This window comes from Kogia breviceps, chromosome 11 (assembly GCF_026419965.1).
Source record: "Kogia breviceps isolate mKogBre1 chromosome 11, mKogBre1 haplotype 1, whole genome shotgun sequence".
NCBI lineage: Eukaryota > Metazoa > Chordata > Mammalia > Artiodactyla > Physeteridae > Kogia > Kogia breviceps.
Window position 1 is genome coordinate 68,447,464 of NC_081320.1, and position 26,957 is coordinate 68,474,420.

The window sequence follows — 26,957 nt, forward strand, 5'->3', positions numbered from 1 at the left end:
CCAAGTGTGAACTTTACACTTTGTGGGTGGTCTATAACACCAGGCTTCCTCTTGCTCCCCAGCACACTTTTACCATATTAAGCAGGATGTGTTCAGAGCCTGGAATAGAGTTTGAAAGGAAAACATATGGCCAGAACATAATGTATCCCAAAGCCACGTGTCAGTTTTTCTGGATTATCCACGTCACTGGCAGGATAACTTTGAGTTTCCTGAATAGGAAGGTATTGAATCAGCTATAAGTGATGAAGCCTCACCCTGTTGCATGCCTGCCCTGCCCTTGAGGTCCTCAGACAGTGTTGTCCCAGAAGGTGTTTGTCTGCACTGGGAGCCCCATGCTCAGATGAGCCACTTATGGGTCCTGGTGGGCCCTTCTCAAAGCCAACCCCTGACTTACATTCTCACATTCTTTTCCCCTGAAAAGCACTACAATGCAGAGCATTCCAAATTTGGCTGCTGAAGAGGCTCCTTTATGTCCATAGAAATTTATGAAAGAAAGAGGAATAAATGTTCTTTTGTGCCTACTAAGGATTTTCTGTATCTTTTGAGTATAGCTTGAAATGTCAATGTTATTGCAAAAAAAAAGTCCGTTTAAATTTTAGCACTAACACCTTTTTCCTTCTTCATTTATGTTGATCATTAGCTTGAGTTTATTCAGTCCAGTGTGTACAAAAACATTAGTGAGGATGTCATTTATTTATTCCCCAAAAAGGGGTTTAAAAAAAAAAGTACATTGGAGCCATTGGATGACCAGTTCCGCTTTTAAAATTTTAACCCCGAAATTGAGGGCATATAAAATAAAGACTTTTGTCATATATTTGTGTTTTGACTTTGCAAGATTAATAGGGATTTATATGAGGTGATTAAGCAATAGCCATGGATTTGTTGGGGAATTTTTGGTGATGAATGGCCAGCTGGCAACATGGCCTGAGTAGGGGACTGGGCTTCTGCTCTTACAGGCCGCTTTTCATTCCAAGATGTCAAAGCCTTTATGGAAATCAGCTCGTTAATCCTTCAAGTCCCTTCCTTCCCCTTTTCCTCCATCCCTCTCTCCTCAATCCAGTTTACTGTCTCTCTCCCGATACAAAGGCAGTTTACCAACTACTGAAGGAGAACTAAGCTGACCCAGGCCAGAAACTGAGTGAGACTAGGGGTCAGCTGGTGGCCTGGCGAGGCTGGCTGTGGGCACCATGGAAGAGAAGGTCAGTGCAGCCCCGCTCGAGGCCCTGTCTGCTGCCCTCGCTATGTACAGATTGCAGCTCTCTGTCCCAGCTGGATCACAGGCCCAGCCTGAATAGGAAGGACTTTTAAAAAGCCCTGTCAAGTAAGAGAAAGAGGAGAAAATATTTATTTACTTTGATTGAGAGTTGGAATTACTGTTATTTTGGGCTTAAAATTTTTCAGAAATCAATTCGGTTATCTAGCGTCTCCTTTGGTTATAAAAAGAAAAACCTCTGTGTGTGTGTGTGTGTGTGTGTGTGTGTGTGTGTGTGTGTGTGTCCTTTTAGTAAATGTGGTAAACTTAATGGACTATCAGATTCCATGCAATGGATGATGTGATGACCAAGAAGAGAAATGTGTCCTACTGAATTTTTTTCACATTTTTTTCTTGACTGTCAGTGTAGTTTGTGCTCATCATAGAAAATTAGGGAAAAGAAGAGAATTTAAGTCTACTCTTACCAACATCTAGTGGAACCCACTGTTATTGGTTAACAGTTTCATGTTATTTACTTCATCTTTCTTCTTATGCTTTTTTAATGTAGTTGAGATTATGCTGTATATATGTAAGTTATAGCTTACTTTTTCCATTTAACAGTATCGTGAAAGCATTTGCTCTTATTGAAAACTCTGTATGGTGTAGCTGCTATGGAAAATAGTATGGTGTTTCCTCAAAAAAATTAAAAATAGAATTACCATATGATCTAGCAATTCCACTTCTGGGTATAGACCCAAATTAATTGAAAGCAGAATCTTTTTTTTTTTTTTTTTTGCAGTACGCAGGCCTCTCACCGCTGTGGCCTCTTCCGTTGCGGAGCACAGGCTCCCGACGCGCAGGCTCAGCAACCATGGCTCACGGGCCCAGCCGCTCCACGGCACGTGGGATCTTCCCGGACCGGGGCACGAACCCGTGTCCTCTGCATCGGCAGGTGGACTCTCAACCACTACGCCACCAGGGAATCCCGAAAGCAGAATCTTGAAGAGATATTTGTACATGTTCTAGTTGCATTATTCACAATAGCCAAGAAGTAGAAGTAACCCAAGTGTCCATTGATGGGTGAATGGATAAACAAATGTGGTATATATGGACAATAGAATATTATTAAGCCTTAAAAATGAGGGAAATTCTAACACACAGTACCACATGGATGAACCTTGAGCACATTATGCAAAGTGAAATAAGCCAATGACAGAAAGACAAATGCTATATGATTCCACTTATGTGAGGTTCCTGGGGTAGTCAGATTCAAAGACTCAGAAAGTAGAATGGTGGTTACCAGGGACTGGGGGGAAGGGAAATAGTGTTCAACTAATAGAGTTTTAGTTTTACAGAATGAAAAGAGTTCTGGAAATCGGTGGTACACCCATATGAATGTGCTTAACACTCCTAAACGGCACACTTAAAATGGTTAAGATGGTAAATTTTATATTATGCATATTTTATCACAATTTAAAAAAAATTTTTAATAACAAACATTTAAAAAACTCTCTGTAGGGGCTTCCCTGGTGGCGCAGTGGTTGAGAGTCCGCCTGCCGATGCAGGGGACACAGGTTCGTGCCCTTGTCTGGGAAGATCTCACATGCCGTGGAGCGGCTGGGCCCGTGAGCCATGGCCGCTGAGTCTGTGCGTCCGGAGCCTGTGCTCCGCAACGGGAGAGGCCATAACAGTGAGAGGCCCGCGCACCGCAAAAAACAAAAAACAAACAAACAAAAAAACCCTTTGTACTCTATCATTCCTCTAAGGTTATTGTCCTGACTTCTTACAATACTTTTTTTTTTTTTTTTTGCTTTGCTTTCTACTTTTACTATCTATGCGTTGCCAAAAGTAAAATGCTTTTTGCCTGGTTTTGTATTAAGAAAAATATCTTTGAAAACATCATTTGTTAAAGGTAGCATATTTTTGTCACCTGAATAATCAGGCATTAAGTTTACCTTACCATTGTTCCATTACTGGCCACTCAAGTTTATTTTGCATTCATTCAACAAATATTTATTAAGCCCTGCTGTATGCCAGGCTATATTAAATACAGCAACTGCTTATTAAAACCCCCTACTTTAGTGTAGAGAGGGCGACAAAACAGAGTCTTGTCAAATAGAATCATAGATCTAGAACTTTAGAACTGGAAAGAATCATAAAGTTTGTTGTAGTCCACTCCCATCCCCATGCATATGGGATTTGCCCATTTTCACACAGCTGACCAGGGTGTAACAACTACCTGACAACAGCTAACATTTGCGGAGCGCTTAACTCCCTGCTCCTCATCGGCTTCTTTCCGCTGGACCACATTGCTTCCATATATCCAGTGTTTTTACGTCAGGGCTTTGAATGGTGATAACTGAAGCATTTTCTAGAACAGTGCTTCTCAGACCTGCTCATGAATCACCTCGGCCCCTTAAAATGAAGACTTTCCTTCAGTAGGTCTGGAGTGGAGCCTGAGATCCTGCTTCTCTGACAAGCTTCAAGGTGATTCCAATGCTGCTGGTTCTGAGACAGTATTTGAGGGCCAGGGGTCAGAGAGTCGGCCCCTGTGAGCACCCCGCCCCTTGAAATACTCCCACCTTCACACCCTCATTCTCAGGGCTTGTGTCTGGAGCTTGGAGCCATGGGAGAGGGTGAGGCTCCTGAAGGGGTCAGCCCAGAATTCTTCCTCCATCCACCTGGGATGACCTGCACTGAGGGGGAACCGCATAGCCCCAGTGCTCCCTATGGGAAGCCCACACTCCCTTGTCCTGGCAGCCATCCCAGTGGACTCAGTGCCTGGGGTAGGACCCAGGCTTTGTTGGCATGCAGTGAATATTTATCATTTTGAAGAATAACAGTCTGATATTCTGGTGAGAAAAACAGGCTCTCAAGAATACAAGAACAGGTCCCAAGGTTACTAGGAAATCAACCTTGGGAAATAAATTTTTGAATAAAACAGTGCTGATGGAGGGAAGAGATGATGGAGGGAGCTTATGTTTGTTGAAGACCTGCTCTTTGTGCTGGATCTAATGATTTGTTACCCCAAGTTAACTCTTATTTGCAAAAAGTATTAGCTGTATGATCCATGCACACTTCCCTATACAGCTCCCCATCAGTGCTCCTGACACCCCCTTGTCACTCCTCCATGCGCTTCTCCATCTCCCTAGTACTTCCTTCCCTGTCCACCCCGTTAGCCATACTCTCATGTGCTCTCCCCATTTTCTCTACTTCTTACTGGTCCCCCGACTAAGCTGAGGTGGTGTGAACCTGGAAGGCCTGGCATTTAAATACATAAGGAAATATGCTTATAGAGACAAAGCTAGGGCTGGCTTTTGTGTGGCAATCCCAGTTCTGCCACAGGGGGTTCTGTGGCTAGCTGCAGAAGTCCTGGTTTAGGGTTCTGTTTTGCTTTACAGCTCAAGACAGCAGTTATTTTCTAACCACCAGATTTATTCACACAAGAGACTACACTTCCCAGGCAGAAATCCTGGGATTTAGGTCTGATTCCATTTTCCCACTGTCCCTTAGCCCTTCCCAAATCCCTCGTGTCTCCTGGACCAGTCCTCTCCCCAGGCAAGAGGTCTTTCTTTCACAACTGCTCCGAGGGGCCCCAGCCCTTTGCCACAGCTGCAGGTTGCATTTCATTCCCATGCTGCTGAAATGAATCCAGTCGAGATGGGTTGTTAAAATATTCAGATGATCATGTGGCATTTTAAGGCTATCATTTGTGGTCCCTGCCAAAACTTTAAGGGAAGCAAGCCTTAACAGGGATGGTTACTTACATAGCAAGTTTCCAGGCATTGCTGGGGGTTGGGTTTGCTTTGGGTTTGTTTCTTCTAAGCTCTTTTTCTTTTTTTCAAAATAAAAGTTTCCCCAGTACTCCCCTGCCCCCTTTTTAATTGCTTTTCTTTCAACCTCCAGATTTTACTGGGGAGGGAGATTCTCATCAGGACCCCTCTTTAATCCCCCAGCTCAGCCTATTCAAAGTCTCTTTGAGCCTCACACATATTTGAATGATGAGAGAAATGAAGTTGGTGTATTTTAGACCCAAGCTTGTTGACATTTGTTCACTTCCCTTTCAGACTTCTCAGGAATGTTCAAGGTCATGATATCTCAGGATGAGATCCTGTTTGTATTTTTAAAAACAGAGAGACATTAAGTTAGCACATTTCAACCCAAAGCAATGGACAAGGTGCAAAACATTTTCTTCATTAGATATTCCTTTTAAAAATATGTCACATCTTAAAAGAATAAGCTGGTTAAGAAGTGAAGCTTGAGAATATAGCATATACTTCTTGTTGACAGACTAAGCTTATGGAAACTAGTCAGGTAAAAGCAGTCAGAAATGATCAGTATATTAAACTGTGCCTTTGAATAAGTTGCCCAAGATCAAAGCTTCTTCATATTGCAGTGAGAAATATAGTTTGTTTATGCAACTGCACATCAAGAATTCAACCCCCAACTTTCTACTTTTAAATATAGAAATCTGCAGACCTAACCTAGAGGTAGTAATTAGTTTGATAAAGGGCTCAGAAATATCTGTCTTGCTCCACTTGTAGCTGTTGGCTTCCTGGGGTATTGTTGTTGGAAGATTTGGGCAGTGTTGTCATTGCCCGTCTTGCAAGGGATGCAGGCTTTAAATGGCCTCAACACATTTTCACAGTATTATGTAAAACTCTAATATAATGGGATTTTTTTTTTTTCCTTAGCATGTGACATGCTTCATCTTTTGCGTAAATCAACACCTTGGTTACCTTCACTGAGCCATTCCCAATGAATCCAAGCCAATTCAGATTCACAAACAGTACAAAGCAGTGTCATAGGCACAGTGGGGAATATAGAGATGAATGATATTGTCCCTATTTTAAAAAACCAAGTGAATAAGACAGGTGTGGATTTAAGTAACTGTAAACAAGTAAGAATTTAGTAAATGCTGGAATGAGGTCAGACTGTATCACAGGAGCCAGCTAGTGGGGGTTGGGATGTCAAGGATGTCTTGGAGAAGGGAGAAGTCTTTAAAGACTAAGGTGAGATTTAATTGTTAGATAAGGTTAATTTTCATAGATTGGAGAGTGAGTGAAGTTATACTGGTATAGAGCCTATGTGGGTAAATCAGTTGTGAAGGTCTCATTGCCCAGGTACAAAGGAAGGAATCTTAGTACAGTGCTCAGCATCGTGGGGACCACCTAGGCATATATAATTAAGTCTCTACTATTGTCAAAGTTTAGCTATGATCCAGTCTAGCTGAAAAGAGCTTATCCATGTGAAACAACCAACAATGACATTCATGTAGAATTCTAACTCTGTAGTACATATAATAAGTATAAGAATTCAAAAAAAGAATGTGGACTGGGACAGCCAGGGAAGGCTTTCTAGGGGAGTTAGGTATTTGAGCAGAGTCTTAGAGCATGGGTGTGATTTGGAAACGCCAAAAGTGGTGGGAAAAGAGCATATCAAGGTGGTGGACAGTATGTACAGTGGCACACTGTTGGAGAAGGCATTTGCATGTGGGCCAGTGGGGGATTAGAGCTGGAAAAGACATGGTGTGTTTGGAGAGCAGTGCAAGATTTGATAAGAGACCAGTTGTGGCAGGCCTTAAATGTCAGCCAGAGGAATTTGGATCTGATCCAAGAGTTAAGAGGAAGTCAGTAAGCTCAGGCTTACACTGGTAAATAGGCTGCTGTCTCCATGCTCATGAGATACACTGAGGGGTGTGTTAAATCTTTCCAGCGTCTCTCAGTGATCAACAAAATCTCCAGCCCCTCCGGGAGGTTAACAAAAGCTCCCTAGTAGCAATCCACCAGCTCTGTCTGGCACTTGGAGGCCCCTGTTGCCTGCCTGGGCAGCTAGTGTTGGGAATAGAGATGCCGCTTGTGTGCATTTCAGACTTCATGGCTATTGTCTGTTCGACATTGCTAAGAAGACCGTAGAACCACAGCGTTTATAGCAGGAAAGGGAATTCAGAGATCATCTAATCCAGTGGAATCCTTTCTTCAAACAGAAGCTTAAGTGGAAGTTCAAGATGTTCAAGATAATAGAGATGGCAAATACGTTGCAAGTTGAGATGGGAGCCTGGAGGCCCACCCACATAGCTTCTCAGCCATTGGGAGCCCCAAAAGGGACTCCAAAGGACACCCTGAATCCCTATTTCAAAACAGGATCTAATCCAAACCACTATCTGTAGACAGGAAAATAGACACAAGGGGGCAAGTGACTTCTTCCTACTTGACAGATGTGTCTGGCTCCGAAGATAGCCCAAATTAGGGATGTATTCAATAAATAGCAAATTTGTTTTCTGCCTCTTGATTCTCTTGCTTCCTCTGCTGCAGCCTGATCATCCTCATAGAAAATACCACAACCCCAGGCCCTTGAGCTGTCCAAGGCCCTCTCTCAGGAGCTGCCCTCCTTGGATAGGGCACCATGCGCTAGACCTTATTGCCATCAAAACTTTGCTATTCTAGATCCCCTTTCCTCAGAAATCCACTCTCAGGTGGCTGACTGCCACTTGGTATGACCAACAAATCATGCTCACATGTTACCAAGTGCTAATGTGTAAATAAGTTAATTCTTCTGGGTAGTACAACTGTTTTTCAGTAGTGATCTTGTGGAGGCAGTGCCTTTAACTCAAGTCAGTAACTTGGGGGCAGCCTTTCAGGCAGCACACAGACCTGGCGGGAGCACTTCTTGAGGCCTCACTTGGCTTCCTGCTTCTCTGTCCTCATGCTGAGCTGACTTAGCCTTGGTGCGTTTGTCCTATGTGGCCAGCTTCGGGCTGACCCTAGGAAAGCTTGTGGGGCACGTGGGCAGGTCTCACGTGAATGGGCCAAGGGAGCGGATTTGAGAGAGACCCTCCGAAGCCTCACTGTCGTCCTTCCTCTCAGCTGCCAGTGATGCCCAGGCTTCCTCAGCGACTGGACTGGCCTGCAGGCCTCTGGAAATAGCTTCCCACGCACGTTCAGGAGCTTATTCCCCCTTGAGCCGGAAGGGACCCTCACCAGCCCAAAGGCCCCGTGTTCCTGGGTGACCACAGGGAGGGTCACTTGGAGAGGCACTGGGTGAGTGGCAAAGCCTCTAGCTGTGAACGCACCTCCCTGAGGGTGAGGGAGGCAGGGTGCACTCGTGGGTAGTAGGTCTGGGTTCTGGCACCTGCCCAACTACTGACCAGTGATGTGTGGCCTCGAACTTCTTTGGGCTTCAGTTTTTATCTGTAAGGTTGGAAGCTCCAAAATGTGAAATTGTTGAGGGTGGGGAAGGACATGGTGAGTAATGGGTATGCAGGTACAAAAGAGCTAAGCAAATATAGGGAATATTTATTGTCAGATAGCTAAGTCTTTGTCTGCATCATCGGCCATGTTGAAACAGCTGTGCTCAGAGCCTTGCTCTTCACCACACTGGTGACCAGGACACAGCACCAGAGTGCGTGGCTGCAAACCGAAATACCCTAATTGCTTGGCACAGCGTCTCACTTTACCTCTGATTGTGCTTGGGACACACGGATACAATTTGTCTAGCAAACCTTGGTTCTATTCTTGGTTTTTGCCCCGATCTTGGATAGGTCACTTGAGCTATATGAGCTACTTTGTTGATTTATAAAAATGGGAATAATAATGCCTATTTTTCTTCTCTCTTAAGAATCTTTTTAAAGATAAAATATTTTTTGAAGATAAAACTTTTAATAAAATGCCGTTGATATTATTATTATTGCCAAGGCTAATTTCCAAGTGTGTGCTTTGCCAGGTTCACATTAGCAGAGTTCTGACTGTACTGTTAGAAATTCTCACCTGTGATCTACATGCAGACTTCTCACACAGCTTCTAGAAGTGTTCATTCACCTCACTTAATATATCCTTTTTTAATAATTCTAGGGAGAAAGTAAGGTTGAAAAGAAAGGGGACTTATGTTAGCATTTTATATAATAACCGAAACTATATATCCTCCAAGCCCCAAACTGTACAATAAAAGTCTTCTTGGATAATACTTTTCTCCCATAATTCCTAGCACATTGCTTATTAAGTTATTAACCAGCAATTCCTCTGGCAGCATATTAAACTTTACTTTTAAACAAGTCACAGAAGGGGGGAAACATGCATCTCTCATAAAAGGAATAAAAAACATACACCCTCTAAAACGGTTTCTTCAGGCTTTGAACAAATCCCAAGCCCCACACAAGGTCTCTTTTTCCTCATTCTGTACACATAACTTGAGTGTTAGTACATTAATGAGAAAAAGATGCCTAATAGAAAGATGGAAAAATATGAGGGCCTCTGGGGATGCGGGAGGCTCCCTGGGGGTCCTCTGAAAAGGCAGGTGAGCTTTCATGGAGGGAAAGGCAAAGCCTTGGCATTGAGCTTTTGGGGTTCCTCTTGAGCAGCGGCACTGCCAGGGAAGCACAGGAGGCTGTGGCTTTGACCTTGACCTAAGAAGTGCCCCAGGGCCTTGTGCAGACTGCCTGGGCCTTTGCGGAGTGCCGACCCGGGACCTTGGTAAAGTGTTTCTGGCCCTCTGTTTTCACAGATTCCGTCCACCAGGGACAAAAGCAGCCTTTCCAGGGGCGGCCCCATGTGCTCTGTAGCACATGGCTGGACATTTGGTCCCTTTCTGGACAGACTCACAGCTCATCGTCTCTTGCTCTGTGCCCGATGACTTGGTAAGAATTCCTTACGAATTGGTCAACCACCAGAGCAGGGCACGAAGATGGCTTCACTTTAAAAGGAAAATCCAAGTAGGAGGGCTCTGGGGCAGCTTAAACATGTGGGTGTGAGTATAAACACTTGCAAAGCTCCAGACCAAGAATGGCTGGATGGAGGTTGGAGCATAACCATAAAAAAGCAGCTCTGCCTCACCCTTCTCCCCTCCCCCAGGGGAGGGCAAGGTAAATGAGCAGTCCCGGGTAGCCAGTCCGGGCCTGCGTGCTGCTGCCAGCTGGCCCCTCATGCAGATCTGAATTCTGGATGTTACAGTGGGGGAAAATAACTTGTTTAAAAATATATATTCTGCAGTTCATGACGGTTTGGCATCTCGGTTTAAACAAATCCCTTATTGTTTCTCCAGGAATGCTGTATGATGTTTGCTTGGCTGGGGGCTGTGGTGAAAATGGAAGTCAGAAGGGAGAGAGGGGTTCTTTTTATTTAATTTACACTTCCACATTTATGTGACTTAACGTAGCCTGCCTCAGAGAAGTACCTCCTGCCTCCTAACCACAGCAGCTCTTCCTTTTAAAACCAAATGTAGGGAGAGGCGGCGTCTGGTCTGCAGACGGCTGCCCTCGTCACAGAGTCTCAAACTGCCGAGGACTACAAAGATGGCCAGCAGGATCCCTGGGAGACCAGAGGAAGGTCAAAGCAGTGTCCCGTCGGGTCAGCCGTTCGGACTGTCCTCAGAGGCTGCTCTCTAATGGTTAGTCAGGGAAGGTTTCCTCGAGGACAGGCTTTGAAGTGAGTTTTAAATACAGGACACGGTGTGGCTGGACATGTGTCCCATGGGGGACCATGGCAGGGCGTGGGAACATGTTATAGACTGTTTCCCTCCTCCCTCTTCTACTACTTTTCTGCTCTCTTTACCCTTCTCTTCTTCCCCAACCCCCAGCCCAACTTCTCACCTGCCTTCTCACCTACTTTCCCTCTCTTTTTTCTGGTTTTCTTTCCAGCCTATTTCAGGCCCAGTGGTGGTCCCCGGGATATTGCTTCATTAACTCCACTGCTGGCTCCACGGTGAGAGGCTGCTCGTGCTTTGTACTCATTGCGGTGGAGACCAGAAGTGACCTGTGTAGGAGTGAGCCCACATAGGAGCCCAGATTAGAGGAAGAGCCCACAATGGGCTGTGATGGGGCCCTGCCAGGACTCATGACCCAGAGTCATTCTAAGCCATCAAGCTGGCCAGCTGCACCTATTTGATTTTCTGGTCTTCATTCTTCCTGGCATGTGGCAAGCATGTTCCCACCTTTATATCTTTGCTCCAGTGAACTCTCCTGCCTGTAATTCCTTCTTTCCATTCACTAGCCAAATCCTTCCACGTCTCCAGACCCCTCCTCCATGACATTCTCTAAAACTGTTTTTTTGTGTGTTTTGTTTTTCTCCACATACCCCCCCACCCCACCCCCACACACGTGAGCTCTTCAAGGCCAGAACCTTATCCCCTCCCTCCATTTCTGTTCCAAGTAGGATATCCCCCGTGGTGCTTAGTAAAGGTTTCTAGATTAATAAAGTTAAGCCATGAGTCTAATCAGGATTCTGCGGGAGTAATTCCCTGGAGACTGGAGTGACCTTAGACCCTGACTCTGTTGAAGTCCAGATATGGTCTCGGGACTTAGAGACCTTAACAAACGCTAGCAGCCTAAAGCCAGAACAGCTGTTTTCAGCCCACTGAGTATGGCAGTGAACTCTTCTGGAAGAGTTTTGTATGTCCAAAGTGAACTGTTTCTTCCAGGGAACCCACCAAGGCTTCATGCTAATGAGCAGGGATCCCAGCCTTCCAGCATGACTTGGATCGATGGGGTCCCACTAGGGCTTCAACCCTTTGGGGCTTTTGGAGCTCTTAAAGGTCACTCCTCAGCACTCCCATTTGGGGTATGTCACCCATCCGCTGTCGTTTCCTGCTGTCCCTCCCCTTCCATATCCCCTTTGCACTTCTTGTTATTCTTCAAACATGTCACATGCTGTCATCTTTGGACATGGTGCTTCCTCTGCTGGGGTCATTCTGTCCACGGTCTGTCTCCCAGACTCCTCCTCATCCTCCAGCTTTGCCAAGGCACTTCTGGACTCACCTAGGCATTTCCCCCTTCCCCATCCTTAATTTTCACTCTGTCAACCCCTCCTTTAGGCACCCATCATACCATATGATTGGTTGTGTGTTTCTGTCACTAAACTAGTGGCTTTCAAGGTTTTCTGACAGCCATTCACAACAAGAAATACATTTTACAGATGACTTTGTACTGTGTGTGTGTGTATATGTGTGTATATATACACTCACACATATATATATATGCACACATACACCTATGAAATCTTGTATAGTCTGATATTTTACTGTCTATGTAACATATGAACAGTCTGCAAAAAAAAATGCAACAGACAGGGAATTTACTCAAGATTTATTAGAGTATTTAATTTTGGGGATGTTAGCATTCAACGTATCCACCATCATTTTGGATATCAGGCATACCCCACTGATACCATTCAGTATAATAGAGGGCGACTTATAACCTGGAAAAGAAAAAGAAAGGAGTTACACTAAATCAATGTTTTTACTTAAAATTATTACATTTTATAAATTATTTATATCATATCAAAGATAATTTATTAAAAATTCTTTCTGGGCAAGGATTTTATAGAAATCCTGTGTATAACAAACAATTTAAGGGAATGATGCTTACCCTTACTACTTTGATGTACTGGGATTATATTTTCTTCATCTCTCCCTCCTTCCCTTCCCTAGCTAGCTCTCTCCTTCCTCCTCCAGCCCCGCCTTCCTCTTCCTTCCTTTCTTTCTCTTATGCTGGTCACCACCTACTAGTTTATTTCATAACTAACAAAATGGGTCATAACCTACAGTTTGAAAAACACTATTCAGGACTCTAAGTTCCTTGAGGGCAGTGACTGTGTCACTGAATCATTTCATCTTCATATTTCCATACTCTGGCACTATTCCTGGCTCTCAGTTTCCTCTTAGTAAATATTTTCTGAATGAATGGGCTGCAGTTAAAAAGCTCTGCAGCCACTGGGATTCCGGAAGGGACAGGAGAAGTGAATAATTTATCACAGACTTCCCAAGAGCTCCTGCTGTCCTCTAGACACTAGGGCCATTGTGGATGAGTCTGGGAAGCCTTCCTGTCTCTGCCCTGCCTTCTGCCTCCCCCAGCTTCCAGGAGAGAGGGCAGGAGGTTTAATGAAGTTCAGAGATCAGGTTCTCAGGTGGGTGTTTGTCAAGGGACAAATGATAAAAAGAGTGGAAGAAAGAATTTTAACAAGCCCTTCATTTCATTTTATATATGTAAACTTCGTCCTCGTAGTACCTGATTCCTGCTACTCCTTCTAAAACCACTATTATGCTGTTTTTCAGCCCATCTGTTAGACCCTGACCACTCCTGACTTTTTTCGAACACTCTAAATCTTTATTATACCTTGCCCCATGCCAGGATTTTTCCATTTGGGGGAAGAAAAAAAAAATCCCCAAACCCACCAAAACCCTGTGGCTTGGTTTCCTGTCCAGCTGGCTTGCTCTTTCCCAGGATTTTATTCCCATCATCAAAGTGGCTTGACAGACCGAGAACAAACCTCTGGCTCACCCTGAACTCACAGTGTACCATTTCCAAGTCAGAACAAACATCAAGTAATAGGGAGAGAAAAAGAAAGAAAAAAAAAATTATTTTCCTGACTTAGAAGCCAGTTCAGAGTGAAGCCCAACTCTGATTCCAGACAGCAATGTGCTGAGGCTGAGGCTGAGGCTGTGGCTGTCCTCGAGGGTGGAACCTCGAACATTGGGCTCCAGGCCAGAATTTCTCTCTGAGTCAGTCTCGAAGGAGAAGCCATGGATGGACTCCTTTGTAACCCCAGATCCTCTCTGTTTCCTGGAATCAAGAGCAGCAGCCTTTGAGGGAGCTTCCCATGATCTCGTTAGACTACATTAGACTTGGCCTAGAGCCTCACAGTTATGAGAGCAGTCAGAGTGGTCCCTGCGGTGTCGCAGGAGGCCTGCAAGGTCGGCAGCCTGTGCCAGGTCAAGAGAAAATGCAGAACACTTCAGCCTGGCAGGGGGCTTTAAAGATTGCCAGCCTTTCCTTCCTATTCATTTAGAAATTTTAAAAAATATATTAACCTAGCTAAAAATCTCATGGAAAGTAGGCTTGAAACCCTGTAGGGTCGGGGTAGGAAGGGAGGCCCCTGAGTTCCTCCAGACTTGAAAGTCAAACCAGTTTCCCCAAAACTTCCCTTTATGGTTCCGTATGGCTTCACCAGCAGAAAAACAACTAGGGTGAGAAGCTATGACTCTATGAGGCCAGATAGAGCAAGGAGCACCAGTTAGCACGGAGTATCCCATCTCCTGAAAGCCTGGCTTGCCTCACTCTTGTTTCCATCTTCTCAGTACATTCTCTGTCTTCCCAGGCTGGTCTCTCCAGGTCCCTGGACAAGCCAAACTCATTTCTTCCTACATCTATTGCCCCCTCTCAAAATCCCCTTCCTTGTCAATGTTGTCTATCTAAATTCTTCCCATCGTTCACAGTCCAGTTGGAATTACATCTTCATAAACCCATTTCCTTGTCTCCAGTCCACCCTAATATGTTCTTTCCCTTAACTCCTTACATCCTGTCCTGAAGTTTGTCTTTGTTTCTGTCTCCATAATGAGACAAAACTCTCCGAGGTCAGAAATCATTTCATGTGCATCTCTTCCCAGCACCTAGCTGAAAGCTGGATGCTCAGGAGGCCTTCCACCTGCTATCTGCAGACCATTTATTATTCAGCCCTGTCCTTCATGTCTGATAATTCATTTACCCCTGGCATTAGGTTTTCTTGCTTTCTTTCTTGAGTGACCGTTTCTTTGGGGGGAGGGGAGGATATCCCACCTGTTAAACAGTGGAAATGCCAGAACTGGAAATATCATTAAAGAAGTTTTCATAGACTGTGGGCTTTTCAACTTCACAGGTCAAGTTATGGACTGACCTGGGGAAAATTGGATAGAGACAAAAGATAGGGGTAACATTTGGGGAGGGGGAATTCCAAATAAATCAAAGTGTTAACAAGAACAAAAAAAGGAACTGTAAAGTACTAGAAGAAAATATGGGAAGACTAAAAAATATATATCTATATTTATCTTGGAGAAGGGTTAGACTGTTAGCATGACATAAAATCCAGAAGGCATAGATTAAAATATTAATATATTTGCATAAAACTAAACATTTTTGAATTGCAAAATATTATAAAGTTAAAAGACAGATGATAAACTGCAAAAACATATTTGCAACACATGTGACAAAGGGCAGATTTCCTTAATATACAAAGAGCTCCTACAAATCAATAAGGAAAATACCGATAACATAATGGACAGCAGATTTGATTAGAGTTCACAGAAAAGGAAATTCATATATTTTTGAGAAGCATATGAAGGGATGGTCAACCTCACTTATAATAAAATAATTGTGACTTAAAACAATGAGATACTGTTTTTCACTTAGCTTGGCAAAGGTCTAAAAGTTTAATTACTGTGTTGGTCAGGTTGTTGGTGGGTGGGATTCTTACACTCTGTTGGTGTAAGTATAAATAGGTGCAATCTCTTTGGTGAGCATCTTATCAAAATCAAGCAAAATTTTAAATGTGCAAATATCTTGATCCAACAATTCAGCTTTTAGGGATTTCTCTTTTGAGTACTCATTCATATGCATAAAACTCATATACATATATCTTTATTGCAGCGTTGTTTTTGGCAAAGTATCTTTAACAATCTGAATTATTTCAGTGGGGGACAGGTACATCCATGAAATGGAGCAGTTCACAACCATTTAACAAGTAAGGCAAATCTCTGTTTTTAATAGAATGATATATCTAAAATATATTAGCGGGAAAAAAAGTAATACTCAGAACTTAGTATGTAGTAAACCACTACTTATATAAAAATAAACAAGTGGGTAACTATAGATAGATGCTTGTAAATGAATAGAATGTGTCTGGCAGGGTATACTGTAGAAAGTAGTAATAGCGGTTGCCTCAGGGGAATAGAACATGTGGGTAGATGGTGGGGGCATGGAAAAGGAACTTTATTTTTACTGCATACCCGTTTGTACTGTTTGAATTATTTTTATACCATGTGCATGTGTTACCTGTTTTTTAAAACTAATTTTTTAAAATAGGCGTAGGTATGAAATTAGGCCAAATGTGAGGTATACACATAAACTAGTAGTTATGTCGGGGAGCAAGCAGATACTGTAGGTGAAGCAAGTCGTGGGACAGAAGTGAGGCAGGTCAACAATGGGGAGACCTTGAAACCAGACAGTTTTAACTTAAAAGTATCTGATTTGCTTTTCATGCAAATCATGCGTATCCCTAGGATATGGGCAGTTCAGGACAGAGTGTGAATAAACTTTAGGGAAATGGTAAAACTGTTAATTTACAGGGAGTGAGAAGGATGGATTGAGGAATCAAGCCAGATGGAAATATACTAGCCAGAACTTGAGCCCTTCCCTCATCTTAGGTGGGAGGCAGGGGAGCAGGGCAGGGAATGTACCACATCAGTGCTCACAGTGACTCACCATGAGGTGAGGTGATTAGGATGTCAGTTGTACAAATCAGGAATCTGATTCAGGTCACAGAGATACTAAGTGGCAAAGCCAGCATTCAAACCCGAATCTGTCCCTACTGTTTCTACTGCTTGCCCTGAGTTCTTAGTGCACCAAGGAGGTTTGGGCCCTTTTCATGGTCAATATGAACTGAGGCTCAGAGCCGGGGACTTTCAGTGCTGTACTCAAAAGAAGTTCTTCATTCTTTTTTATCTAGACCCCCTAAATCGGCGCCCACTTACTTTTTCCAGCGTGTGGTTCAAAGCGTAAAAAAGAGCTGCTCCATTTATCGAAAGAAGAAAAAAAATCTCATTTGTCGGGAAAGGAATGTCTGTTGCAGCGTTTGTTAATGCTTTTCGCCTGTTTGTTTTTTCAGCTGGTTATTTTAAGTCCGTAAATATGGTTTATCATATGTAAGTGCAATTCTCCTCCGAAATGCTAAATCAGTGATATTCATAACCAATGATTTTCCCCCTAAATTTGTCCAGTTCAGAGGAAGATAACAGAAAATGGTGTCATATTCCCCCCACCCCCTTGTTTCCAAATAACTGGGATCAGATATTGGTTGTCTGTTTTCAGTTAATTTTCTTTGGAGCCAGAGCATAGAGTTTTCTCTGTTTCGTACACTCACAGCCCCAACCCTACCATACGCACTAGGATTTCATTTTCTCACTTGACTTGCTTGTGTGTTCTCACCATTGGTGACTGTCCATCATTTTTAGCATTCATTACAACTCTCTAAGCCTTATGACGTGCCTGGTAGAAAATACCCATTTTCTCTTTTCTGTGACTCAGGCCTCAGAGAGAGAAAATATCAATTTATTTTCTGTTCTTTACCTTTCTAGGCAAAATCCATGTTTGGTGACCAGAGCTGTGTATATTGATATTCTCTTCCTGTTGACTTGCTGTCTTGACAAACCCTCAAAAGACAACCGGCCAGGTATGAGTCATATTTATATCATATTTTGGAATGATTACAGGTCTTTGAAATGTAGGTAGGGTTTTGAGTGGCTCTACCACACACTCCCCCACCTTCTACTTTTGCAGGACTAACCACATATCAAAATTAAACGTAGTGTCATACGGTTTCCTCATAGAAGATTCCCAAGGAAACTTGTCCTTGTTTAGTTGCAAGTTTGTTCTCTATTTGGTCATTCAGGGGAGAGTCTGGACTCTACTCAGATACCCTCTGTATTTCTGAGACCTTGGCTCTTTCCTATTTCATGCATTTTCTTTGAAAGGTCATCATTTTCAATAACTCAAGAGTTCATCCTGTTCCATTTTTGTGGAGATAACCTAGTGGACTCATTTGATGCTGGAGCCTGGATATTTGAGACTCAGTCTCAAATCCACCCCTCGCTACCTTGAGCTCTGACTTTATACGTGTTCCTTGGTGTCATGTATGTTTCCTGGTATGGGCCCCAGATCCACATGCAATTGTTCTATTTTCATCATGATTCAAAAAGTGGTTTTCTTAAAAGGGAGAGGGGCAGCTCCAAATAAAAAAATGTTTTGATGTGTTTATATAAGAGGCCTCAGGAAGTGCTGTACATGAGTTCCAGGCCACAGACTGAAACTGATTTTCATCAACACAAACTGGAATGCAGGGTAATGAGCCTGCAACTGGTTAAAATCAGCCTCTTCTAATTGATTAGGCCTGTCTAAAGGAGGCTACAATTACAAAGTCAGATTCTGAGTACAAGCAGGCCAGGCCTTTCCTCTGTTACATTTAGTCTGTCAATGATTTGTTGTCTTCAGTAAATATATTCAGGCTGTCAGAGTCCAGCTCTGTCCATATGGAACACTGTTCCCAAATTCAAGCCAATTTAAAATGCTTTGGGGGGGAGGTGCGAAGCTGCCTCACTCGTATCAATGCATATTAGCCCACAAGGCCCCTGTGGCCATGCAGAGGTAATAAGAACACACCTGGACTTTGATCAGCTCCACGTCCCTGCATAGGGGTAGCTGTTGCATCCTTCTGGTAGAAGAGGATTATATAGTTTTATGGCTGTGAAACACTTCTGTTTACACCTCTTATCCCAGCATAATTATTAACAGTGCCCCTTTTACTCTTGAAAGTGTCCAGGTTTGCACAATAAATCACAGGTCACCCTAGCTATAAGGGACCTCAGGGTTGCGTCCCCTTTATTTTACACTTGAGTTAACTGGGGTCCAGAGATTTTATATAAAGAGATTATGAGTCAGATGTTACCAAGTAAATCGTGTGGGGTTTCTACCATTTTTTAATTTCAATTCCAAATTTTATGTAGCTTAGTAATACTTCTCTGCTTAATGTCTAAAGAGCCTTGTCCGTGAAAGAGTGGCTCACTACTTACAAATCCATTCACTGGGTTCCTGTCATAGTTGTGTGGTTGACTATAATCATTAGGTTTTTCTGAGCTAAGTGTTTCTTGGTGTATTCGTACCATTATTCCTTATCTGGAAGGGTTTAACCCTTGAATGTTGTAAAATACCCTTCTTTCTTCTCCAATTGCCTGTCCTTTACTGATGAGCTAGGTTCCTCCATGAAGATGACTTCGGCCTTTTGGAATCATCCTTTCCACAAACTCTTGCATTATTCAGCGTTTGTGCCCCAAGTAAATGTGATCATCAAGCTGTTGTTTATTACTCAACAGTATTTCACTTGCATCAATGTATTACACCTCTTAGAGTCATTACTTTGCAGAGTAAGATATGCAAGGGATGGGGCACTTTTACTCTTTTTCTAACATGACAGCTATAGCTCTAAATATTTAATCCTGCACTCTCCAGTATGTCAGTCACTAACCACATGCGGCTCTTGAACAACTGAGATGTGGCTGATCGAAGTTGAGATGTGCTATAAGAATAAAGTACACACCAAATTTCGAAGACTTAGTGTGAAAAAAAGGTTAAATTTCTCAATAATTTTTACATTGATTACACATTGGAATGATAATGTTTTTGATATGTTTGTTTAAATTTAAAGTATTGTTAAAGTTAATTTCATCTGTTTCTTTTTAAAATGTGGCTATTAGAAAATCAAAAATTACATATATGGCTCATATATTCCTATTGGACAAGCACTGATTTTTTTCAGTCCTTTGGGAATTGCCCTCGTAAACCACAGGATATATATGTATGTGTCTTCTGTATGACTGTATGTATTCATATACTACATCCACACAAATAGTGGTAGCAAATTTTCCTCCTTTGAGGATGAATTAGATATTTAGAACTAACCAAATGTCAAATAAAATGGCAGTTAAGGTAGATAGCACTGTTTAGGATAAAAGTAAACTGTGAGCTTAAAATAATTAAATCGATTCTTGTGTGTTTCATAAATTATTTCCAAAGGCAATATGAGCAATAGCTAAGTGTATCACCAAACAAGGTGGTCACTTACCTGGATGTGTAGATTTCAGTATGATTTCTAAGTATTGTCATGACAGTTTTACTTTGTAAATACCTTGAAAGAATGGATCATGGTTAGGTCCTGTGTCCTCCAACTAAGCAAGTAAGTAGGCCTGCATTAAATGGATTTGTTATTAACTGATTGATTGAAATGCAGAATTTCCCTCAGTTTTTAGAATAGTAACAGGTGTCATCAAGATACAAATCTTATTTAAACTCATGCATCAATCACATGTAAATTCATTTTCTGAATTCAAATCAAATGTATATATTATGTGTATATGTTTGTAAATACACATCCATCTACCTCTAAAGCTCACAGAGCTCAGAGTAGGGAGTACACCACATAGGCTTTAAAGCTAGATCCCTATGTTTGAATCCCAGGTCTGCCATTTACTAGCTTTCGTGACCTTAGGCAAGTCATTTAACCTCTTTGAGACACTTTTCCTCAATTGTAACTGGGGATATAATAGGATCTATACCTTAGAGTGGTTGTCAACTAACACATGTAAAGTCCTATGTAAAGAATGTACTTTGCATGGCACAGAATAAGTGCTCAATAAATTTTAGCTGCCATTAATATTATTATCATCGTTATAATTATCACTGGCTGGAAACTATGCATCTAATCCAGTTTCCTGCAGCCTGGCAGAGTTTTGGTCAATCCCTCACATTTACAACTCTCCTCATGTTCTTAAACATTTTCAAGAAAGAAGAAATGCCTGCTTTCCTAGGAAAACACTGAAGCATACCTGGCATGGAATGTCAAGAATCCACTTTGGAATCCACTTGATTAGGGATACTCCTTCCCCTCTGACAGATCCAGAAAAGGATCATCTTGTGGTTGTCGTTCATTAATTTTTTTTGTTCATCAGACATGACATGCTAACGTCAGACAAGTTAAGCACCTACATCTGGAGAGACACGTGATATGTTTGGGGCTTATAAGTAGGTCCAAGAAGGGATTACAGATGCTATAAAGGAAGTGTGTATGAGATACATTGGAGGCACTAAAGAATGAAAGGTCGTTTCTACTTGGGAGGACAGGGAAGGCTTCATAGAGGAGGAGGTGGTTGAGCAGAGTTTTGAAGATGAGTAGAAATTCACCAGATGGGCAAAGGACAGGTGGGTATTATAGACAGAGGAAGGAGCATGTCTGCAGCCACAGAGGCTCACATCAGCACAGCTTTCAAAGAACTGGGACAGTGCGATTGCAGTGTTGGGTTCAAGGGCAGGAGGTGTGACTAGAAGTGAGGCTGGGAGGCGGGAACTCAGTCAAGGAGGGCTTCATGGTCCAAAGTCTAAGGAGCTCGAACTTGACCCTGTAGACAAAAGAGATTATCAGAGGATATAAGACAGAGGGTAGGGTCATGTGGTTTTTAAGACAGAGAGACATTTTCTGTGCCCCCATTGTTAAAGGAGTCTTAGGATCCTTAATGGAGCCAGGTTCCTTTGCCACAGAAAAAGAATGTAACTGTAAATGCATTCATGGAATGTCAGGGCATTGTCATAACCACCATTGAAGGTTTGGGAGATGGGGGGTCCGAAGTGGAGGACTAGAGTTAAAGGCAGTACAATGCTGAAAATAGTTGTTTTAGCATGGTGTGATTTTAGGGGGATTTCTTCCTCTTATTTTCCATTTTACTAATTTTATATAACATAATTCTGTTTTATTCCTATGTGTGTATATACATGTATTTCAACAGTAACTGTATCTAAATATGAATCTTAAAGGAGATTAATTGTTCCAAAAGAAAAGAAGTAATGTCAATTTCTGGGAAACTTTTTTGGTCTGAGGAGGATCTGCCTGTATCCTCTCAAACACTATTCTGTAAGTGACCTTGGAAGGCTATTTCTACCTCTAAAATGTCTTAGAACATTGAAGGGCTGGGGGCATAAACAATGAGAAAACCAGTGAAGGGGAAAGGCAGAGAAGATGATTAGAACAGCTTAAGATAATGATGTGTTTTGTGTAATTCAGACTTTTATCTTAGTACTTCCCAATCATTTGAGGTTTCCTTAGCCATTAACTAGGTTTTAAAAATTCCAAGTCTGGGGGTTTTGTTTTGAGTTTTAAAGTGATTTAAACCCACAAGGACTCTCTGTCCCCTGTATTCTTTTTCCTCTTCTGAATCCAGCTGTCATCATTAGTATATATCAGTTTCCTGCTAGAAAGAAAATTATAGTCTCCAGTTGGAGTTGGGGGGATGAGGAAGAAAGAGCCTAACTGCTCCAAGGACTCAGAGGCTGGGTTACAGGTCTGGGCAGGGACAGGCAAATGGAGAGCTTTCATTCTCATTTTAAACCCATCTTAAATTATTTGCTCTCAGGTTGGAAATTTTCCATTGAAATATCTGTTTACTGAAATACTATCTGAGACTTGACTAAATATTTACTCCCTTTTTTCTGAGCGGTGGACTTTCTATTTCTCTCTTATGCCCACACCCCTTGAATTTGTGTTTTTCACAGCTACTGAATTGAACATTTGCTTTTACCAAGTGTTTAAACAAATATCTTACCTATTTGCACTGTCTGACTTTCAGTTTAAGTTCTCTTGGTGGGTTTATGAGTGGATTTTTCCTTTCCTAGTCTCCATTTTACTAATTTTATGTAACCCCGTTCTTTCTTTTGTAATTCTGTGTTACATATTAAAATATGAATCTTGAAGAGGATTAGTTATTCCCAAAGAAATAAAGAAAGGACATAATAACAGTTTCCAAAAAGTGTTTTAGGTGGAGAAGGATTTGTCCATCCTACCCACATCATGTAAGTGATCTCAAAAGGCTGTTTCCCTACCCCTGAAATGTATATAGGAGGCCCATTATATTCTAATTTTTAGGAAACATTATTTTCAGTATCATCTCCCTTGTAGGGATCATAATAATTATGGCCAATGTGTATTGATCATTTAACTCCATGCCAAGCACTGTGCCAAGCATTTTGCATGCATTAGTGAAAGAGGTGCTAGTGGTCCTTCATTTTAGACGTGAGGGAACTGAGGAACAGAGAGAACTGCCCGACGTCACTTGTACAGTAAGAGAGCAGAGCCCGAGCTCTCCAGCCACCTCCACCATGGTCCCGCAGCACACTCAGGCCTGAGTCAGGAAAACCGCTCCTTGTTTCGGGGACGGTGCCTTAGGCCCCTATGTTAATTCAGCTTCCCAGGCTTCTGCCCCTGCTGCAGAATCCCCAGGCCTCAGAGAGGAATCCCCCTTTCCAGTAGCTTCGCGATCACATGCTTTTATGGGGACTTGCTTGCCTGCACTGCTATCTCCCGTCTCCGGGGTGTGTGGAATAATATGAGAGCGTACCCAGGGCTAGTTACTAGAAAGAGAAAGCTTAACACTCCCGGGCAGCTACCTGCCCTTTTTCCCTTTGAAAGTGGACCTACAGCCACTGCATGAAAGACTTCCTAATAGCAGGCTGCTGGTGACCGCATTTTGTGGTTTCTTTGTTAGTTGGCATGTATAGTTCGGATCTCGTCATTCTGCCAAGTGCAATAAACATTTTGTTTTAACTAGAATGTAACTTTTATTATTGTTATTATTTTTCTTCTAAATGCCTTAAAAGTGACCAGCTTGTGAGCGTGAAGTCAGGATCCCTAAATAGTCTGAATGCCAAGTCAGTGTGCCTTGTAGATCAGTACAAGATTAGAAGACAGGCTCCCATTTTTTACTGCTTGTGTTTATATCATGGAAGTTCGGTAACATAAGCCCTCCCAAAGGCCAGCTTAGATGTTGATGGTGGTTAAATGGTAAAAATCTGTGAGAAGTATTCAGTGATGCCTTGTATTTGTACTGCCTTGAACATGAATAATATATGTGTGACAAGAATAAATATAAGGTCAATGATTTTTTTTGACATATTATAACTTCCTTTACCTAAGTTCCTGGGAAATATAGCCAAACAATTACAGAGAATAAAAACATTGGCAACTTACAAACACCTGCTTTGATTATTTGGTCTAATTAGGTTAAATTTAACCAATCCCATCTGAACAAATTGAAAACAATTCTTATCTGTTCCCGCGGTCATGCACTTTTATCGGTGTTGGATGCAGATGTGTTTAATATGACACAGTTGATGCTATTCTCTCAGCTCTGGGTGGGAGATAAAAGGGAATTGAGAACATATTTTTAGAGTCTTCTGGGGACTTTGTATTTATGGGTCTGCAGCTATGAAATTTTTTTAAAAAAAAAATAGGCTTTGTTATCAATAAATTAGTTGCTTTTCTCCAAAACACTGGGCCTGTCATCTGAACTGTTGCTTTTGCCAAAAGTCTCTTTACCAGGGAACAGTGAGCTCCTAAAATGAGCAAATGATTCCTAGCTACCATTCAGAAAGAATAATACAGGATGTGTTATTAGATGGCTAGGTTCATGTGGTATGTGCTGAGTACACTGGCCCACAATTCTTAGAATTTTAGAGTTTAGAGATCACTTCATCAGTAAGTAGAGTGGAAGCTGTAACAATTAAGTGACTTGCCCAAGGTCACACAGCTGGTTAGTGAAAAAGTCAAGCTTTCCTGGTCCACTGCCCATTTCTGTAACCAGAGTTAATAGTGTTGAGAGTTGGGCCAAGTGTCTGGATCTGTAACAGAACCATGTCATGAAACCTTCGTACTCACATTTCCACCCCAGGAGTCACATACTGTTCCAGTGGGCAGCTGGGGTCTCAGAACATCTGTGATTTCAGTTTCCTATGTGTTCCTGTCTTGCCCCTCTCTAACCCCAGTCCTCACAGATAATCTGAAACTAGTTGCCCATGTCAGTTAAATTAGTTAAGCAAGATGTTTTTTAAAGCTTATTCTAGACATTTCTTGTAAATGGACTCATACAACATATAGCCTTTTGTGTCTGGATTCTCTCACTTAAAGTTTTCAAGGTTCATCCATTTTGTAGCATGAATCTTATCTTTTTTTATGACTGAATGATATTCCATTGTTAGATATACTATGTTTTGTTTCATCAGTTGATGGATGTTTGGATTGTTTACACTTTTTGGCTGTTATAAATAATAATGCTATGAAGATCCATGGACAGGTTTTTGTGGGGATATATGCTTTCAGTTCTCCTGGATATTTACCTAGGAGTAGAACTGCTGGGCGATGTGCCAACTCTAAGTTTAACTTTTTGAGGAATTGCCAAACTTTTCCCAAAGAGACTGCACCATTTTACATTCCCACTGGCAATGTAGGAGGTTTCCAATTTCTCCACATCCTTGACAATACTTGTTATTGTCCATCTATTGATTATAACCATCCTAGTGGGTGTAAAGTAGTATTTCATTGTGCTTTTGATTTGCATTTCCCTAATGGCTAATGATGTTGGGAATCTTTTCTAATGCTAATGAGCCGTTTTGTACACTTTCTTTAGAGAAATGTCTTTTCGGATCCTCTGGGTTGTTTGTCTTTTCATTCTTGAGTTGTAAGAATTCTTTATATATTCTGGATATTAATTCCTTATCAGATACACGATTTGCAAATATTTTCTCCCATTCTGTGCACTGACTTTTGACTTTTGTGATAATGTCCTTTAATGTACAAAAATTTTTAGTTTTGATTAAGTCCAACCTGTTTTTTTCTTTTGTTGCTTATGCTTTTAATGTCATATCTAAGAAACTATTGTCTAATCCGAGGTCACAAAGACTTATATCCATTTTCTTCTTAAGAATTTAATAGTTTTATATCTTAACTTTTCGGTTTCTGATCCATTTTGAGTTAATTTTTGCATTTGGTGTGAGGTACAGGTCCAGCCTCATCCTTTTGCATGTGACTATCCATTTGTCCCAGCACTCTTTGTTTAAAAGACTTCACCTTTCCCCATTGAATTGTCTTGGCACCTTGGTCAGTCAGAAAATCAAGTGACCATAAATACATGGATTTTCTGGACTCTCAGTTCTATTTCATTGATCTGTATGTCTGTCCTTATACCAGGACCACACTGTCTTGATTATCATTGCTTTATGGTAACTTGAAATCAGGATGTGTGAGTCCTCCAACTTTGTTCTTTGTTTTCAAGATCGTTTTGGCTGAGTCCTTACATTTTCATTCAGATTTTAGGATCAGCTTGTCAACTTCTGGAAAAAGAAAAGTCAGTTAGGATTTTGATAGGTATTATGTTAAATCTTTAGTTCAATTTGAGGAGTATTGTCACTATAATAATATTATATCTTCAGTTATTCAGATCAGAACACAGGGTGGTCCTTCCATTTATTTAGATCTTCAATTTTTTTCAGTGATGTTTTGTAATTTTCAGTGTACACCATGAACATCTTTTGTTAAATAATTTATTCCTATTTTATTATTTTTGATGCTGTTGTAAATGGAATTATTTTCTTAATTTCAATTTTGGATTGTTGCTACTATACAGAACTATAGTTGATATTTGTATATTAATCTTTTATCCCATGACCTTATTGAACTTACTTTTGTTTATTTGTTTGTCTGTTTTTGTGAATTTAGAACTTTCTGTATATGAGATCATGTCCTATGCAATAGAGATAGGTTTTACTTCTTCCTCTCCAATCTGGATGCCTTTTATTTATTTTTCTTGCCTAATCACCCTGGCTAGAACTTCCAGTACAATGTTGAATGGAAGTGGCTTGTTCCTGATCTTAGGAGGAGAGCTTCTAGTCTTTCACTATTAAATATGGTGTTAGCTGTGGGTTTTTCATAGATGCCCTTTATCAGGTTGAAGAGGTCCCTTCTGTTTCTTTCTTGTTGAGAGTTTTTATCATAAAAGAGTGTTGGATTTTGTCAAATTCTTTTTCTGCGTCTAATGAGATGATCATATAATTTTTGTCCTTTATTAATGTGATGTGAGTCATGACTTTTTCTTGCTGAGTAGTATTCTATTATATGCGTGTGTTGTTTATATTAATTGACCAGTTGAAATACATTTTGGCACTTACACTGTTTGGAAATTGTGGATAATGCAGCTCTAAGCATAGAAGTATTTGTGTGGCCATATGTTTTTATTCTTCATAAGTAAAACCTAGGAAAGGAATTACTAGGTCATATGATAAGATTGTTTAGGCAATAAGAAACTGCCAAACTGTTTTCCAAAGGGCCTTACCACTTTGCATTCCCAGCAACAATGTATGAGAGGTCCAGTTATTCTG

The 26,957-nt window shown here is 41.5% G+C and overlaps 1 protein-coding gene across 7 annotated transcripts in view; it reads left to right on the plus strand.

The window, feature by feature from the left end:
• THADA (THADA armadillo repeat containing) overlaps positions 1 to 26,957 on the plus strand; it is a 312,556-nt gene that overhangs the window by 214,798 nt on the left and 70,801 nt on the right. For all 7 annotated transcript variants that reach the window (XR_010835564.1, XR_010835563.1, XR_010835565.1 and 4 more), the window contains one exon: positions 17,288 to 17,382. Coding sequence is in view for 4 of the 7 variants with exons in the window: in XM_059079306.2 (XP_058935289.1) it covers positions 17,288 to 17,382 (95 nt within the window). In the remaining 3 variants the exon portion in view is untranslated. The remainder of the gene's footprint in view (positions 1 to 17,287; positions 17,383 to 26,957) is intronic.